This window comes from Eubalaena glacialis, chromosome 6 (genome assembly GCF_028564815.1).
Source record: "Eubalaena glacialis isolate mEubGla1 chromosome 6, mEubGla1.1.hap2.+ XY, whole genome shotgun sequence".
NCBI classification, from domain to species: domain Eukaryota; kingdom Metazoa; phylum Chordata; class Mammalia; order Artiodactyla; family Balaenidae; genus Eubalaena; species Eubalaena glacialis.
The window spans coordinates 66,655,781-66,675,244 of record NC_083721.1 but is presented as its reverse complement, the minus strand read 5'-3'; the positions used below and the strand labels follow the sequence as shown (position 1 = coordinate 66,675,244).

General features: G+C 39.8%; 1 protein-coding gene across 2 annotated transcripts in view; it reads left to right on the top strand.

The window, feature by feature from the left end:
- Positions 1–881: 881 nt before the first annotated feature.
- The window catches only part of TMEM39A (transmembrane protein 39A), a 29,808-nt gene continuing 11,225 nt past the window's right edge, over positions 882–19,464 (top strand). For both annotated transcript variants that reach the window (XR_009701261.1, XM_061193129.1), the window contains exons 1-5: positions 882–1,160; positions 2,295–2,481; positions 10,627–10,849; positions 15,605–15,688; positions 17,733–17,887. Coding sequence is in view for 1 of the 2 variants with exons in the window: in XM_061193129.1 (XP_061049112.1) it covers positions 2,369–2,481; positions 10,627–10,849; positions 15,605–15,688; positions 17,733–17,887 (575 nt within the window). In the remaining variant the exon portion in view is untranslated. The remainder of the gene's footprint in view (positions 1,161–2,294; positions 2,482–10,626; positions 10,850–15,604; positions 15,689–17,732; positions 17,888–19,464) is intronic.

The window sequence follows — 19,464 nt, the reverse complement described above, 5'->3', positions numbered from 1 at the left end:
TTTTTTTTTTAATAAATTTATTTATTTATTTTTGGTTGCGTTGCGTCTTCGTTGCTGCGCGCGTACTTCCTCTAGTTGCCACGAGCTCGGGCTACTCTTCTTGGGGTGCGCAGGCTTCTCATTGGGGTGGCTTCTCTTGTTGCGGAGCATGGGCTCTAGGTGCACAGACTTCATTAGTTGTGGCACACGGGCTCAGTAGTTGTGGCACACAGGCTTAGCTGCTCCGCAGCATGTGGGATCTTCCCGGACCAGAGATCGAACCCTTGTCTCGTGCATTGGCAGGCGGATTCTTAACCACTGTGCCACCAGGGAAGTCCCCTTGGGCATACTTTTAGTGTTATATTTATTGTAATAAATTTTAATTACTGTGTTTTCCTGGTGTCTTGTTTCTTCTACTAGACTGTGAGCTCTTTGGGGTATTCACTTTTGTAACTCCACCATCTACCTACTCCTTTTCTTAACATAAAATAAGCGCAAGATTTGTTGCTGAAGCACGACTTGGCGGCTCGGTCTCCTTTACCTAGCAGTGACTTGAGCCCAGGTGATGTCTCCCAACCTCCCCCATCTAAAAAGGGGGTTGATAACTTGAACACGGTTGTTACTTGGAGTCCACGAGATAAGAGGAATGAGCCCTAACATGGTTGTCCGCACGTCGTTGGAGCTTGGTGACTGAAGCCCAGGGAGGATATACGTTGGTTAGTGCTAGCGAGGAAGGCGGGACCGCGAGCCCAGCGGAGAAGGCGAGTTCCACTGCGCAGGTGCAAGCAGGAGGTGGTGCGGTGCTCACTCCCTGGCTCTCGTGTAGTTCCGGGGCCCTGTTCGCGGCTGGGGCGGTAGGCCGTCGCGGAGCTGACGTCACCACTGTGCGCTGCCACGTCTGCTCAGCTCCGCGGTAATGGAGGCTGAGGATGAGTGCTGACGGGGCTGGGCTTTGCCTCTAGCTTTAGCTCTGGCTCTGACTCTGGCACTGACTCGGTGTCTGGGTCTGGCAGCGCGAAGCCTGGACACCTTTTCTCGACTCTCCGGGAGGGGACGGCCCGCGGGCAAGCAACTGCTTTGGAGCGCCTCAACCTGGGCAGGGAGTTCTCTTGCCTGGGGTCCAGCCTGTAAAGCCGCCTCCTCCCAGGGATCCCTCCCCACTGGCCTGGCCTCCTCCATGCGTGAGTATTACCGAGCTGCCGCGCTGTCCGATTGTCCCTGGCCTGCTTCGGCCTTCCAGGTTGCGCGGCGGGGGTCGCTTTGTCATCCCCTCTTAGGGACCAGTCTATTGAAGTTTGTGGTCCTCTCGCCGCCCACCTTCCCCCACCCCATCCTCTCGCCCTCTTCCGTCCCAATTTTTTTGCTCCACACTTCTCTATCCCTTTGCTCGTTAATTGAGCAAGGACCAGCTGCCCCTACATCCAACGGTTTGAATGCTTTGTCTCACCTGGCGTTTGTTAATCTGCAGCCGAAAGCTGTTAGGAATAGGGAACAGAGGATATCTGCTGTAACGTTTTGAAAACCAGGGTTTTTCCACGGTGTCATTCTTCAGTTTTTAAGTTGTAGTGTTTAGAAAACAGATTTTTGGTATCCGTATTGGCGGAGCCGTGATTTTGCCATAGATTGATAAAAACAGTTTTTTTCAGTGATGGTCTTTATGTATTACTTGTCTTTTAATCCTGCAGTTTCAGTAATTTCTAAATGATGTTACATCAGTTTTTCTGGAGTGGCCATCCACTTGAGCTCTTTCCAGTATTTTCACTCTAACATATGGAGATACCACTTGAACAGTTTTACTTTTAAAGCGTTAAAAGACCTTCTGATATACTTTCACGCATCTTTGTCCGTCCTGACAACCACCTCTGTAGGACAAGGAACGCTTTTTTTTCTGATGAGGAAACAAACTCAGAGGTTAAATGCCTCAAAGTCAGATAATAAGTGACCCAACTGATCTCAGAATCTAGATTACCTTGATAACAAAACCTAACATTTTGGACAGTGCTGATTCTTCTGCATTTCAAGTGGCTTACTGTGAAATACTACTTTTGAACTGGAAATGTATATATTCAGTGTTTCTTGTAAATTTCTACCTGATTGTAATATCTTTAAAACAGAGCTTAGATTAGAACTTAGGCTTCTGACCCGTTGGAGACTGAGTAGTCCTTTCATTAGAATGAACTAGGTAATAGACATTGGGAGCATTTGTTTGACAATCTGGTTTTACAAGGTCTGCTCACTCAGTTTTTCCGGTTGTTTTGTTATACTGCCTACTTTAAAAATAGTAAACTGATATTTAAATGTCTCTTTTTGTTCAGTGTTGAAACAGGCTGACAACCGTTAACCTGGGTTGCAGCTACAGGTGGCACTGGAAGCAGACTGGTTCCTGGACATGCCCGGTGGAAGGAGGGGCCCTAGTCGGCAGCAGCTAAGCCGTTCAGCTTTACCTTCTTTGCAAACTTTGGTTGGTGGGGGCTGTGGCAATGGAACAGGCCTGAGAAACAGGTAAAGAAGAAATAAGACTTTGTGTAATTTGTAATATCCTATGATCAGTAAGACTAATACAAAAGTCATCATGTTATTCAGATATTTGCTTATCAAGATTGTTTTCTGACACTGAAGTAGAAATCCTGACCCTAAAGATTGAAAACGAAGTATTTCAGAATACTTTGGAGATAGAAAGTTGTGATGCCCACAAAGTGAAAACAGACTGATTCATACTTATGGCTGATAATCCAAATTCTAGTCATCACCTTTTTTTTCAGCTATTAAAAGAAGGGAGAAATGAATTACAGTTCAAGATGAATGTGATGGTTTAACTACCTACTAGGATTCATTTTTGGGGAGGGCAAATTAAAATTGACAGTTAACATGAGATTCTAAAATTGTCATATTCTGTCAAGGGTCTTAAAAATTATTTTGTTCAAAATGAAATGAATAAACTATCAGCCGTAGCCTAAACATCTTAAGATTTGTGTCATGTTGTACGAGAATAAAGAATTTGATTTTCTTAATGGAAATTTATCTCTATTCCTAATTTTCAAAAGTTAGAATGAATTATTTCTAAAATTATCCAGGATAACTCATTTCATCAGGAGGTTCGATCATGTAGCAGTAGAAAGAGACGTCTTTTACTGGATTGTTTGGTCAAGATAATTTTTTTTTTTTCTGCTTCCGCCCTGAATAGAGTTTTCTCTGGCCTGGATTCTAATTTTCACAGCTAGCAATCAGTACTACTCTTATCTTTTCAGGCCCTCCTGATGTTATTTGTGCACTTTCTCTTTCTGGCCTGCCCTTCTTTCTTTCTGACCTTCCACCCCAAGCCCTACTCAGTCTTCAGAATCAGTTCTGATCTTGTCATTTCAGTGGGACTCTCCCTGAAATTCCAGTTTGAAGGGACTTTCCAGGCTCTGATTCTCATTATACTAATTTTCAATCCAAATTTTATATTTACATATGTATACAGAGTACTTATAATTTATTCTAGAGTAATATTTTTACTCTCCTGTTCTTTGGATTTCCTCATTTTAAAAACGGTAATACTTTCTGCTTCATAAATAAATACTTCCTGCTTGGAAATAAATGAAGTAGTAAATTGCAGTAACTTTTAAAAACTTTACTCTGAATTTTTCAAAATTTCTACAAATAACGTGTGTTGTTTTATTTTTTTAAATAAAGAAAAATGAAAAAATGAGACTATGTGAAAATGCTCTTGAGGAAAGGTACTATCCAGCATAGATACTGAGATGAAGGATGTTTCCTATTTGAAGTTCATGCTTTAATTTTACTAATATATACTGACCATCAGTTTAGTGATTCAGTACTTTCAAATTGCAGTAGAAAATCATAGCTGTGCCTAGCTAGGATTCTAGCTAGCTAAAATATTCTAACTCTGCCTCTGTATTAACTCCAGTAGTTCTTTGTTCATTACTTTGACTTTGAGGATTTCCCTAGATTCTTAGATTAGATTAGATTCTCATACCGTCCCATGGAAACCCTCCTCAATGTTTTGGGCTGCTGTAGGAGCACATAGAAGGGAGAAAAAGTCATTCAGATCTAGTAGTCTAGGCTTCAGGTTTCCCAGTCCTCTCTTAATGAGACTAACTTTTTCTCCTGTGTATTTTAAATATTAGGATACCATGTAAAATATCTCTTGGGGGAGGGAATATGAACTGTTCTGCTATTTAAAAAGAGCTGAAAACCACATTGTCAGATGGTTCTGCATGTACTTGAAGTCTGCAGATAGAATACTGGGAAGAACTAGGAACATTTAGAAAATACCTCTGCTCTTAAATGAGTTTAGCTCTGAGCATGTGATCTGTCTTCCTTGTAGCTCTTCTATCCTGGCTTTCCAGGTTCTAGTTATGGTTGCCTTGATCTACCATTCTCCATCAACTTTCCTCTTTTAACATATATTTCTTTAGCAATTAATTGGGTTGGTGGGGAGAAGGACTCATTTTTCAACAGATCAGAATAAAGTGAAAAATAATAGTTGCTCATGTTTTGAAAAGTCACTAAAGCTATTATGAGGGATTATTTTGTGACATTTTTACCTAGAGGGGTTATTTTGGAAGAAGACAGACAGTTCTATATTTGTTTCTTGATGGGAAAGAAGCAGCCTAGAATAGGTTGTTTTACAAGACCTGGGGAAAGGGTATAAAAAGTGTGGATAAAACCAGTGTTAGATAGCCTAGAATATAGTTTTAGGAAGGATGTGTATAAAGAAAGACAATGTCCAGATGCAGAGAACTCATTTCTGGAGTGTCTGTAGAGTATTGAAGAGAGAAATAGACAATTGCTTAAGTGTGATGTAATTTTGGATGTTATACTTGATTCTGCAAGACAGAAATCAGTAGAAGAAGAGAGCATTTGCCCCTGTTTGTTAGGTGTTTGTGACCTGTTTGAAGTTAAACTTGAAAATGTCAAAGAGGTAGTTTGGTGACACAATCAGAATTGAAATCCATCCTGTCCTGCTTTCTACCTGTGGGGAGCAGGGATTTGTTCTTGGGACTCTGTGCTTAGATGATTGCCTTCTAAAGAAGGAGGATATACTGTGAACTGCTGAGTTTTTAGAGAGCTTTTAGTTAAGGGAGAATCTTATTTGAGAAGGACTAAGAGTGATTTTTTTCTTTGTTTTGTTCTTGTATGCTTAGTTAATAATATCACCTGAGCATGTCCAAATGATCACTGCTTTCTCTATCCCTTTTAGTTCTTTTTTATTCCTTTAAATTTTTCTTGCTTTATCCGTTTGCTTACCTAAAATTTGCTGCTTGCTAGCTCCGTAAAAGCCAGTCTTAGGCCTGCTATGTTAACTCTTTCCTGCATTCAAGGACAAAGCAGGGTTCACAATAATTCATAGTGTTTGCACAAATAGTTTAGGCACAGTGAGCCACTCTTATTATTTAGGAAAGCTTTTGTATCAGTGGAGGGGACTGTTTACCAGTCAGAGTTCCCAGATGCCAGCCTTGTATGCAGTCCTTTCTAAGGATTGTTATGCTGAACACCTGCTTTCCTTTTGGGAGTCTGGAATTTTGGTAGTGCTAGGTAAGGAGTATTTACGTGGCTAGTCTCCAGTAAAAAACCTTGCCTGCTCAGTCTCTAATGAACCTCCCTGGTAGACAGCACATCACACATGTTGTCATAACTAGTTGCTGAAGGAGTTAAGTGCATCCTATATGACTCCACTGAGAAAGGACTCTTGGAAGTTTGCACCTGGTTTCCTCTGGACTTTGCCTGGTACCTTTTCCATCTACTAGTTTTGATTTGTATTCTTTTGCTGTTATACGTCGTAGCCGTGAACATGACTATATGCGCTGTCCTGTGAGTCCTCCTAGCGAATCATCAGGCTTAGGCATGGTCTTGGGGACCTGCAGCACAGTTTGAAAGAGAATATTCAGTGATAGCATTGAGAAGAGTTCTTTGAAGAGAATCTTTTCCAACCCTTGTATTATAGATGAAGAAACTGAGGCTCAGGGATATAAAGTTACTTTCTCAAAAACCACAACTGGTTAGTGGGAAATCTGGGACTGGAACTCTCCCACATTGTATCTCAGACATTTGTGTCACTTTGCTCTTCTTGAATCTATTTTATATTCTTTCAGAGGAACAGTACTTTTTTTTTTTTAATTTATTTTATTTTTGTTTGTGTTGGGTCTTCGTCGCTGCACACGGGCTTTCTCTAGTTGCAACGAATGGGGGCTACTCTTCGTTGCGGTGCGCAGGCTTCTCATCGCGGTGGCTTCTCTTGTTGCGGAGCATGGGCTCTAGATGCGTGGGCTTCAGTAGTTGTGGCACGTAGGCTCAGTAGTTGTGGCTTGCAGGCTCTAGAGCGCAGGCTCAGTAGTTGCGGCACACGGGCTCAGTTGCTCCGCGGCATGTGGGATTTTCGCAGACCAGGGATTGAGCCCATGTCTCCTGCATTGGCAAGCGGATTCTTAACCACTTCGCCACCAGGGAAGCCCTAGGAACAATACTTTTAATTTTTCTTAAATGATACCTCCGTAATTAATTTTCTGAGATGTATTGACCGAGTCTATTTATTTTAGCTCTTTTTTTTTTTCTTTTTTTGGTTTTAAGATCTTTGATCATATCTCCTCTCAAACGTTTAACATATAGGAATACTTTCCTCTTTCCAACTGATTCTCTGGATCACTATATTTGATGTTTGTCTCTTTGTCTTTTGGCTTGAAGTATAATAGCCAAGGCTGTATAGGCTATCACAAATAACAGATTTTTTTTTTAAACTGACAAAACAAAAGACTTTATTTGGAAGGGGCACCCGGACAGAGAGCAGCAGGGTAAGGGAACCCAGGAGAACTGCTCTGCCACTTGGCTCGCAGTCTCAGGTTTTATGGTAATGGGGTTAGCTTTCTGGGTTGTCTCTGGCCAGTTATCTTGCTTGTGCCATATTTGGTCTGACTCGGTACTTCCTGGTGACGCACGCATCTCTCAGCCAAGATGGATTCTAGCATGAGGGTTTCTGGGAGGTTGGCGGGACATATTATGGGCTGGCATCTCCTCCCTCCTTTTGGCCCCTCCCGAATTCTCCCAGTTAGTTTTCAGCAGCAGCCCCATGTTCCTTATCGGGATCTCCTGTTACGAGATAACTCATGCAAGTAGTTATTATTGTGTCTGGCCAAGGTGAGTTGTTTTGGTCAGTAGTTCCCTAACATCTTGATTTCTGATTACACGTGGCTTACTGTCTACCAGGGGAGAGAATATTTCAATACTGTATGAAATGATAAGTGTGATAAGGGAACTAGGGACAGAATTTAATGGGCGTACAGAAGAGTGGCGCTTTTACAAATATGGGGGAGGAGGATTGAGGGCATCCTTTTTTTTTTTTTTTAATTTTTATTGGAGGACAGTTGATTTACAATGTTGTGTTAGTTTCTGCTGCACAGCAAAGTGAGTCAGTTATACATACACATATATCCACTCTTTTCCCATATAGGTCATTACAGAGTACTGAGTAGAGTTCCCTGTGTTGTACAGTAGGTCCTTATTAGTTATCTATTTTATATATAGTGTGTATATGTCAATCCCAATCTCCCAATTTATCCCTCCACCTCCTTTCCCCCCGGTAACCATAAGTTTGTTTTCTACATTTGTGACTCTATTTCTGTTTTGTAAATAAGTTCATTTGTACCTTTTTTTAGATTCCACATATAAGCTATATCATATGATATTTGTCTTTCTGAGTCTGACTTACTTCACTTAGTATGACAATCTCTAGGTCCATCCACGTTGCTGCAAATGGCATTATTTCATTCTTTTTTATGGCTGAGTAATATTCCATTGTATATATGTACCACATCTTTTCTATCCATTCATCTGTCAGTGGACGTTTAGGTTGCTTCCACGTCTTGGCTATTGTAAACAGTGCAGCAGTGAACGTTGGGACGCAGGTATCCTTTCGGATTATGGTTTTCGCTGGATATATGCCCAGAAGTGGGATTGCTGGATCATATGGTAGTTCCACAAATATAGATCTTTTGTACTTTGTTTTGAATATTTTTCTTGAAGCCCAGAGTGTTATTAACTTTGTTAACAGCAGAATTAGTCTGCTTTACTTAGGAAAATTCTATAAAAACCTTTAAATCATAACAGATATTTTAAGGGATTTTTTTTTTTTTTAACTTTTGGGTTTTTATTTATTTATTTATTTATTTATTTATTTATGGCTGTGTTGGGTCTTCGTTTCTGTGCGAGGGCTTCCTCTAGTTGCGGCAAGTGGGGGCCACTCTTCATCGCGGTGCGCGGGCCTCTCATTATCGCGGCCTCTCTTGTTGGCGGAGCACAGGCTCCAGACGCGCAGGCTCAGTAATTGTGGCTCACGGGCCTAGTTGCTCCGCGGCATGTGGGATCTTCCCAGACCAGGGCTCGAACCCATGTCCCCTGCATTGGCAGGCAGATTCTCAACCACTGCGCCACCAGGGAAGCCCATAACAGATATTTTAGCATGTACTTTTGACTGAAGAGGAATAAGAAATTTTATTTGTTCTAGAGAATGTTTAGTTTGTTCTAGAGTAGAGTCTCCTCATCAGAATTTTTTGTTTCCATATTTTATGATTAAATGGAGTGAGGGAATAGAATGGCTGCTGGCATTAATTCTCTCCAAGTCCACCAACTCAAACAACTCCAGAGGGCACCTTTCATGTTGTATTCTGTGTGAAAAATACCTCCTGGAGTTGTGCAGTGCTGTGGCCCATCTCCCAGAACAGATCAGAGGATAGTGGTGTATTAATGATTGGTTTATGATTGAGCAAGCAAGGTTTTGAGACCTACTGGTAGATCACAACCTACTCCTTGTTAAGCTTGTTCTCTTGGAGTGTACTCTTGAGAATGAGGGGAAGAAATTTTTATAATTTTTTCTGACCCTCCCCCCATCCCTGTTCTTCCCTACCAGCTCTTCTGAGTTTCTGCCTTGGTATTCTTAACTGTTTAGAATGAGCAGAGTTCATATTCCCATGAGTCACTTAAAGTACTGTAAATGTCACATACTACTGGTAGAATTCTATATTTGAAAATTTTAAAGTAGAATGGTAACACTAATATTGTTCCTTCTCTAGAATCTTCTTTGGAAATAACCAAACCAAGCCTGTTTTCCTTGTTCTGTTAGCAGTAGTAGACCCTTAGATCTCTATTCACAGGCATATAAACAATGGGAAATTTTATTCCTTACCCTCATCTTATCATTTTATTTATTTATTTATTTGGCTGCTCCGGGTCTTAGTTGTGGCACACAGTATATTCGTTGCTGCGTGCGGGATCTTTAGTTGCAGCATGCAGGATCTTTTGGGTGCGTCATGCGGGTTCCAGTTCCCTGACTAGGTATTGAACCTGGGCCCCCTGCATTGGGAGTGTGTAGTCTTTACCACTGGACCACCAGGGAAGTCCCTCATCTTATCATTTTAGCTAGCCCAGCTATTTATGACTTACAAAAGAGCTTAGAAGAAAGAACAAGAAGAAGATAGGGATTAAAATCTCTACATTTTAATTTGTGTTTTAAGAGATCTCCCTCTTTTTCATGACTGTATTGGTCTGCTGTCTCCTCAACCTAAAGATATGTATTTGCAGTGAACTAGGAAAAGTACTGTCTCTGTCCTTAAGATTATGATCTGATAGACAAAAAGATGTATATAAAAAAATTATACAACAGTATGAAAAAAAACTGTGTAACAGTATGAAAAGTGCAATAAAGGCAGAGTTTAGGTATAATGGTGGCACAGAGGAGAGATGAATCAGTTTTGATTGAGTGAGTCAGAGTAAGCTTTTAGACGATATGTTTGATCATTTTAAAAGTCTTGAAGGATTTTGTCTGTAAATGTGTATGTGAAGCTTTAAGGAAGGTGATTTTGGAGGGCATTGCTGGTAAAAAGAATGGTGTATACAGAGGAATAGCATGTTTATTCACAGATAGCAAATAGCATGGGTAGTATATAGGGTGCATGTGGAGGAGTGATAAGAGATGAGAGTAGTCTGTTAAGCAGAGGGCCTCATAGGACAGACTAAACATTTTTGGATATTATGCTATTAGTGGAGAGCCACTAAAGAGTTTTAGGCAAGAGAGTACACTATCAGAGTTTCACTTTAGAAAGATCTTTGAAGGCAGGTTGGAGGATTTGCTCAAAGTAGAGTTGAATTTAGAGGGATTACCTCAGTAGTTCAGGTGAAAAATGGTAACTCCTTGAACTTAGGCAGTGGGTTTAGAGAGGAGAGTGCAGTTTGGAAAAAGATTTATAAAGCGGAGTATATATGATTTAGAGAAGAAAATTCCTAATATGACTCCCAGGTTTCTGATTTGGGCAGCTAGCTGGGTGGGCCGTGGACTAGGGTCAGGATTGTAGGAGGAGAACCACAGAGATGTCCAGTAGACAACTTGATATCATGGATCTAAAATGCAGCAGTGAGCTTTTTGGAGAGAAATTTTAGTTTTCAGCATGTAGGAGATAATGGAAGCCATGACCATGTATTACATTACGGAGAGAGAGTGTACAGAGGGAAAAGAGATGAGCAAAAGGTCCCAGAATAGAGTCTTGAGGAAGGCCAACAGTTAAAGTGTAGGTGAAGAAGGAAGCAGAACCCCTTTGTGCTCTTTGACACTGAAAGGTGTCACCATTTGAATTAACCATAATTTTCTCTTTTCAGGAATGGTAGTGCTATTGGCCTTCCGGTCCCACCTATCACAGCCTTAATCACCCCAGGTCCTGTTCGTCATTGCCAGATTCCTGATTTGCCTGTGGATGGGAGCCTGCTCTTTGAATTTCTCTTTTTCATCTACTTGCTGGTTGCTCTGTTCATTCAGTACATCAACATCTATAAAACAGTGTGGTGGTATCCTTATAATCATCCTGCCTCTTGTACTTCATTGGTAAGTCTTAACAGGCCTTTAAGTTCTTCATGTTACTTAGCCAAGAAACTAGTAGGAAAACTTATGTGTAGAAATTATTTTTCTTAATTTTTCTTGGAATAAAATGTTTTTATATTAAAGCACAGATTACCTTCAGAATATAATGTCATAAGATTGTTAAATATCTGGCTTTGGTCCATAACCAGAAGTAGTAAAAATATAAATGAAAATGCAGAAAACATTTAAGTAATTTATTATAACCATATCACAGAAAGGTTTTGATATTTAGCTTTCTCTACACCATGTTAAATTTGTTGAAAGTTTAAGGTGCAAGTATGATTATATTCCAGGAACTTTACCCTTTTGATGGCTATATGAGGATAATGATAGCTTCTGTAACAAATAAACTGCAAACTGTATAATGCCTCAAACATGTAACAGTCTGAGGCAGTTGTCCTGGTTGGCAAGAGTAGCACACTTCCATTGGCAGGGGACCCAGGCCGATGGAGACTCTGCCATCTTCTAGCATGTGGCCTCCAAGGTGGCTGTGGTCTGTCCCTGTTCTCCAGAAAGGGGAAAGAACGTAGGGAAGCATAAAGGAGAATTTCTTATAGGCCAGGCTCACGTCATTTTCACATGTACCCACTCCTAACTGTAAGGGAGGTTGGACAATATAGTACCTTAGCTGGGTTCATTGTTACCCTGAGTAAAATTGGGTTCTGTTACAAAAATAAAATGAGGTAAGAACTAGCCATCTCTGCTGAAGTACATCAGCAGTTATAACTCTTTCCAGTTATTTAGTGTGTTGTGGTAATCTTGATGCACAGAGGGTTCTCCACAGATGGGTATATAAAATAGCAGTTCAGGATAGTCAGGTGACCTAGTAGGTAAGTGGTCAGCAATGGCAGATTTGGATGGTAATGGAGATATGCTCTAGGAGAAAGAAGATTATTGTCCTGGGTAGATTGTATGTGTCTGACACTTATAAATGATTAGAAAACCTCCCTGGCCTGGTGAACATAGAAAGGAAATGTGGACCAAAATATTCAAGATAGTATGAGAAGGGAATACACATTTTTATTTTAAATCCTTCTTTGGCCATGGTATTGTAAAATGAGGTTGGATTAGATGATCTTTAAGGCTTCTTCCAGCTGTATAGTTTTATAAGTAAATACCTCAGTATCTTAACAGTGACATTGGCAAATACTTGCTAAAATATTTACTATGTTATTTGCAAGTATTATCTCATTTATTCTTTCTAAAAACAGGTAGGTACCACTCTAAGACTCCCATTTTATAAGTGAGAAATATAAGACCTAGAAGTTATGAAACTGGCTTAAAATCACGTGTGACAAAGTGAACACTCAAACTCAGACCTATCTGCTATGCTTTACTTCCTGTATTTATTCTGTGTTTACTCCATGAGTACCGTTGGTTAGTTCTGTTATACTGTTTTCACTTTGACATCCTATGGAAACTTGTCACTTACTGAATTTTAAGGTAATCAGAGAGCTCTTTTCCCAGTTAACCATTTCTGACAGGAGTTCTTGTGAAAGTCCCTTATAAATGTTGCCTTGAAATGGAGGGAGCCAGTGCTGCTATGGCTGCTGACTCCAGAATTATGCTTTCTTTGCCTGACTCGTACCACCAAAAATGGGTGCCTTTTACCCTGCCCCTCTCCCCACTTTACTCAGTTTATGTGATTGGCAGACATTAAATCAAATCTAGTAACTTTAGTTACAGGAAAGTTCGGAAATGTAGTTTTTAGCTTTCCAGTCTCTACAGTAGAAGAAGACACACTTAAAGGAGGTTATCATGTGGACTGGCTAACTTATCTGCCACACATAATCCTTGATCACACAAAGCTTAAAATTTAATTGTGGAGCTAAGAGTAACATATGTAGAATAGCAAATAAGATTTTAGCCCATGAATCTGAGGGCCTGCATCAGTGAGCTGTTAAAGATGAATGGGCTGCTACAGACCTAATTGCTTCCCACCACTGAAGGTATTCAAGCATGGCAGGTGGCAGCTTGACTGGGATGGTTGCCAAGGGACTTATGTCTTAACTAGTGGTTTGTCTCTTTTAAGTTTTCTTCTGTTAGGCATGCCTGACTCAGAAATTTGTCAGATTTATATAGTTTTTCATTTTCAAGATCTTAATAATTATCAAAAAGAAAATGTGGGCACTTGAATATGTAAAGTTTCATTCTAGCTATCAAATAATTAGCTGAGTGAGTCTTAACCCTAAGAAACATAAAAGCTAAAAGTGGTGTAGTAAGTTATTCAGAATATTCAGGAGTGGAGCGCTTTGATTAATCAAATATTCTGGTTTATAAAGAGTTAATCATAAGTAGATTGCTAGTTTTCAATGATTTAGAATATAACAAAATTTGCTTAACAATGAGGTACATTAGGCACTTAAATTTTTCTATATAAAAAATGTCTTAGATGGATTGGTGATACATAAGACCCCGCAGACATTAGCTAGGGGGTGTAGTGTATTTGCTTCCATTATTTTGGAGGAGTAGGATGAGCAGGGAGGAGTCTCAAAACTAAGAGGGGATAAATAATTGTTAGAATCCAAACACTTAAAGAGAGACAGGGAAAAGGAAATGGTCTGAGGAACGGTAAGCCACTCTCTTGATATTCTGACTGCTTTTTAAATATTTATTTATTTATTTATTTATTTATGGCTGTGTTGGGTCTTCGTTTCTGTGCGAGGGCTTTCTCTAGCTGTGGCGAGCGGGGCCACTCCTCATCGCGGTGCGCGGGCCTCTCACTATCGCGGCCTCTCCTGTTGCGGAGCACAGGCTCCAGACGCGCAGGCTCAGCTATTGTGGCCCACGGGCCCAGCCGCTCCGCGGCACGTGGCACCCTCCCAGACCAGGGCTCGAACCCGTGTCCCCTGCACCGGCAGGCAGACTCCCAACCACTGCGCCACCAGGGAAGCCCCCCTGACTGCTTTACCTGTAAAATGTTTCCCAAATCTGGCCACTCCATCGCTACTGACCCTGTTCAATCGATCATGTTTTCTCATCTGAATTGAAAGCAATAGGTTCTTAACTGATCTTTCCCCAATACAATGTATTTTCCACACAGCAATCAGCGTGATAATTTTAAAATACAAATAGAATCATGGCACCCTTTGCCTAAAACACTCTTATGACTTCCCCATAGGAAAAAATATATAAACTCAATCTTTTATTGCTCATTACCTCATTCCAGCCTTCTTGCTGATTTTCAGACATACCAGGCCTATATTTCCCTGCCTTAGAGCCTGTGTGATTACTTTTTCCTCTGCCTGGAGCTCTCTGCCCCCAGATCTTGTCATGGCTGGTACTTTTTTGTCATTCAGCTGTCAGCCCAAGTGCCACTTTCTCAGAGATATCCTCCCTAAGCACCAATTTAAATTGGTTCTGCACTTCCCTTCCCAGTCATTATTGTTTTATTTCTTACCAGCAGCATAACCATTTGAAATGCTTTTGCTTGTTAGTTTGTTTATTGTCATTGCTCTCCCCCCTTAAGCAACTTTATTAAAGATGTGGGTTTAACTGCTGTAACAGGGTGTCTAAAACAGAACGGATGCTTATTTCCCTAGTGTATAAAAAGTAGGTAGGTGATAAAAGGCCAGTGTGGCAACTCTTCATATCTGTTGCTCTGCTACCCCCAATGTGCTTCTTTCAGACACCATGGTCCAAAGGCTCCAACTCCTGTCATCACATGCAGCTGGCAGGAAGGAGGAAAGGAGAAAGAGACAGCTCTTTCCTTTAAGGGCATGGCTTGGAAGCCACACACATGACTTTCCCTCATATCCCTTAGCCGCAAGTAGTTATTGCAAGGGAGGCTGAGAAATGAACCTTTGGTCAGCTAGGAGTCAGTGTCCAGTTAAATTTTGTGATGGCAGAAGAAACAACTAGTAATCTCTGCCATCCCCTTTCTCTCTCACACTGCAGTAAAAAGTAAGGTCCAGGAGAGCAGGAATCTTCTCTATCATTCTTCAGCATTGTATCCTCAGTATCTAGAAGACTACGTGGCACGCTGTGGGTGTCTAGTTCATATTTATTGAATGAGTTGAGAAATTCTGGAAGGAGGACTGTGGAAACTTACAGACCTTTTGACCATCAAAATGAAAATACATCCCAACTTTTTTTGTTGCTAATGACTTTTCATTTTGTTTATTATCACAGTTATATATATACAGACTTAGAACTAGAAGGAACCATACACAGCATCTAGGTAATGCTATCATTTCATAGGAAGAAGAGATCAAATATAAGACATGTTTTTAAATCAAGTTAAGGGGAAAGACTGAATGTATTGATGTATCAGTGAGTAAGGAGTTTAGATTAGTAGATGCCCAATTAGATTAATATAAGCTTTCATAAAGAGAGACCAACAACAGTAACTCTTGAAGCCTGGGAATTTAAATTTGACACTCATTATAAATATGGCATTTTAGATAATTATTCTTGCCATAATTCTGCAGGTTATCACTTGTTAACCCAAAACTGTAATCTTTTCCTTCTAATACAGTAAACTTGCAAAAAAAGAGAAAGTTACATTCCAGATAGTTTAAAATAGTGTTTGAAAAGTTAAAGCAATTTGTCGTGAAAGAAGTAGAAGGTAGGTAGTCTCTTCAAGGTCCCTCAAATTCCTGTGGTCTGTAAGTGTAAGATGATATAGGACAATCTTTTGAGGGGGCAAACCTCTTCATGTAGTAGTTCCAACTGGATACACATATTTCTTTCTGATACAGTTATTTGCTTCTCTTATAGAATTTTCATCTCATTGATTACCACCTGGCAGCATTCATCACAGTGATGCTTGCGAGGAGGCTTGTATGGGCCCTCATCTCAGAGGTAACAGCTCATTCACTGTATTCTATCACTTGTAGCTAGAGCTAGTTAGAGGTTGAAAATGTGAAATGTCCAAGTATAATTTGAATGCAGTTATAAAGTAATTTCTTTACTCTTACATGAATTGTGCTAGTTCTTTTTAAAAGGTTTTCTTACAGTATATTTAAAATTCAAGTGTGATATACTAATTCAACTGTTAGAAATCTCATTTGTCCAATAGGAGCTTAGTTCTAGCTTCTGAGTTCTCCAGTACAATCTTTCTAATTTTGATAGTTGCAGTAAAAATAGGATGGATTTTAGGTAACTATTGTTAAGAAGAGTTGTATGTATGTAAATAAAGAGTTGCATCTAAAACATTGTTTCAAGTAACATTCACTTGAAATTATTTATTTACCATTTGTGGAGTTGCTAGCAAGAGACATTTGTTTGAGTTTACTAAAACTTAGAATTTTAAAATGACAGCATCCACACTTGCATAGGACTAATCTTGACCCTCCCTAGGTTAGGATCTCCTGTTACTTACTCTCCAACAGCAGCATACTCTTTTCCTCGTCGCACTCATCCCAGCGTCACCAGGGCAGCAGAGCTTGAATGTATTCATCATTTTTGCCTTATTCCAAACCCCAAGCTCTTAACCACTGTGCTACCTATATGTGACAGATACTACACAAGGTCCTGGGGATACAGTGGCAACCAAGACAAATAAGACCTCTTTTTGAGGTTCTTATGATGTCTTTATGAGGCTGCCCAACCAAGAAAGACAAATATTAAACTTAAATGTATTACTAATCCTAAACATTTGAGAATGGAGGCAATGGAGTAATTCCAGTGGCTTAAATGCCTTCCCTTGACTTTGGCACATGAGGTACATTGGCATGAGGTATGTATCAGGGGAATGATATGCAACTATTTGTCCTGCTGGGCTGAGAACAGCTTGAGCCTACTCTACAGTTTAAGGCCCAGGCCGTAGTATTAATTCAACTGCTTCTTTGCATTTATAAGTAATTACACAAATAGTATATATTGTGTATATATTATATATGCTATGTAGTATGTTGGGTGAACTAAGAAATGGATATATAGGAGGGACCTGAAAAACTCCCTCTGCTTTCCCATGTGCTGTTGACTCCAGAAAATTGTTTTTCTGAGTTCTGACACTGCTGTTTTAGAGGTTATAAGAATCTGTCATTTTCCCCTGCATTTCATTCATTCCTTCCTAGTTCAGTTTGAAAGAAAATGACATTGCAGAGCTTCATGTTTAGACAAGTATGTTTTCTTACTATATTTAATCAGTTTTAAAGATCTGGGATTAAAGAAGAATATTTGAACAGCTGTGATGTAAAGAACTAGAAGTAATGATCATGCATTATTTTCATATTTGCAAAAGTCAAAAAAGAAACATTTATTTATATAGGGATTTGTCAAAGAAGATCTGATTATTTTTTGAAGTTTCAGTAATTTATTAAACATTAATTCAGCAAACAGATTGGGGGGAGGATTCAAGGAAAAACAGAAACACTGTTGCTGCTGTTGAGGCCATTGCAGTCTAGTCTGGAGTCAGATAAATTAGTGGCTCACTATCTTTATGTATATAAAAATCACTCGGTGGTTTGTTAAAATACAGGTTCCTTGACTTGTAATTTTTGTTCCCTATATCTGGTGATGAAAGTCAGTAGGAATTTGCATGTTCAGTAAGCAGCCCCAGTAATTCTGATGAGTGTGGTTCATGGAACATACTTTGAGAAGCCCCAGTGTAAATAAATTAGACGATATCATAAGAACTTAAAGGAGGTCTTTGTGAGGGACTATGGGAATTCAAGGAGGAAACAGCTAACTGTCCCTGGAGAGATCGAATCTTCAAGAATGAGGAAGATAAGGTGGGATGGGCAGTTTTTCTTCTTTTCTTCGTTCCTTCCTTCCTTTTTTAATTTTTTTTTTCCCCCCACAGTTTACCTTCCACTAAATCTACTAAGTCCTTACTTGAGTCACATTGCTTTTGAATAAAGTCACTTATAAGCTTTTCTTTTTGGTGCTTCCAAACTTACAGGCCACTAAGGCGGGTGCAGCATCAATGATTCACTACATGGTTCTCATATCAGCTCGCTTGGTGCTACTTACTTTGTGTGGATGGGTACTTTGTTGGACCCTGGTCAATCTCTTCCGAAGCCATTCAGTCCTCAATCTCCTTTTCCTTGGCTACCCGTGAGTACTCCAGTTTTACTATTTTATTAGTAAGTCTTAAGAAATTATTTGGGTCATGCAAATGATGGTATAAAAGGGAGGGAAATGAAATTCTTCAATATAAAGCAGGAGTTCAGAAAATTGGAAAAATCAGTGGTTAGAGTGATCATATAATTTATTTTCTAAACTGGGATACAGCTGGGACAATAGACATAAACTAAGATTATCCCCAAGAGGTATGGCTCTCCTACCAATGAAGAATGTTTTCATTAGCTCTGTCCACCAAATAAAATTCATATACAATAAAACTCATAAATCTTGTGTACATATGCTGAGTTTCGATAAATGCAAATATCTGTGTAACTCAAAACCTCATCCCAGTATGGAACGTCACCATTACTCCAGAAGTTCTTTCATGTCCCTTTCCAGTCAAACCCAACCCCCCTGCCTCCCAGAGGCAACAGTGTTTTGATTTTTTTTTCCACCATAGATTAGTTTGCCAATTCTAGAATTTCATATAAATGGGATTGTACAGTATGTACACTTTCAAGCTGTCTTTGACTCAGCATGTTGTTTTTGAGATTTGTCTGTGTGGTTGCATGTATCAGTAATATTTCATTGTATGAATATACCACAGTTTGTTTATTCTCCTATTGTTGGACACCTGGGTTGTTTCCAGTTTTTGACTACTATTAAAAAGAAACTGTTATGTACATTCTTATACAAGTCTTTTTTTGCAAAGATACCTTTTCATTCTCTTGGGAGAAATATGTAGGAGTGGCACTGCTAGGGCACAAGGTAGGAGTATGTTTAGTTTTATAAGAATCTACCAGACTTTTTCCCAAAGAAATGATACCACTTTATTCTTTCAGCAATTCTATAAGAGTCTGGTTGCTACACATTTTTGCCAGCATTTGATGTTTTCCATTTTTAAAATTTTAGCCGTTCTGATGGTTGTATAGTGGTATATTATTGTACAAATTAGCTTATTGAACTATTTTGCATAGTTTTAACTTGTTTACATTTGGCTAAAACCTTCTTTGTTAGATGTTAACAGAGAGCTATCATTTATTAAGCTCTTATTAAGTGTTAAGTGTCGGGCTCGGTGGTGCTTATAAACATCACCTCATGAAATCATCACAATGACCCAGGAGGTAGTATATTTAGTCTGCTATAACAGATCCAAAATGCTTATGGCTTTAAAAAGTTAGAAGCTCATTCCTGTCTCCTGTACAGTGTGTATTTAAGTTATCTCGGATAGTTGTGATAGCTCCATGGTGTCAGAACTCAAGCTTCTGCTATCTTTTTGCTCCACCCTCCCTAGCAGGATAGATTGTAAGGGAGGCTGGAAAATTAAGTCTTTAGCAGGGCAGCTGTATCTCAACTAAAAATTCTGTTGCTATGATCCCCATACTGGGCATTAGTCACCTCACTGTGGTCAGGGTAGGTAGACCTTTGTGCTCTCCTATCCCCTGGAGTGAAGCATGAATAGGCTGAGCACTTAGGTGTTGTCATTCTCTTCCATCAACTGGCTAAGACGGGACCTAACCACCTTTGACCATGGAGATCCAGGGTGGCTTCTGCTGGTGGCTCACAGA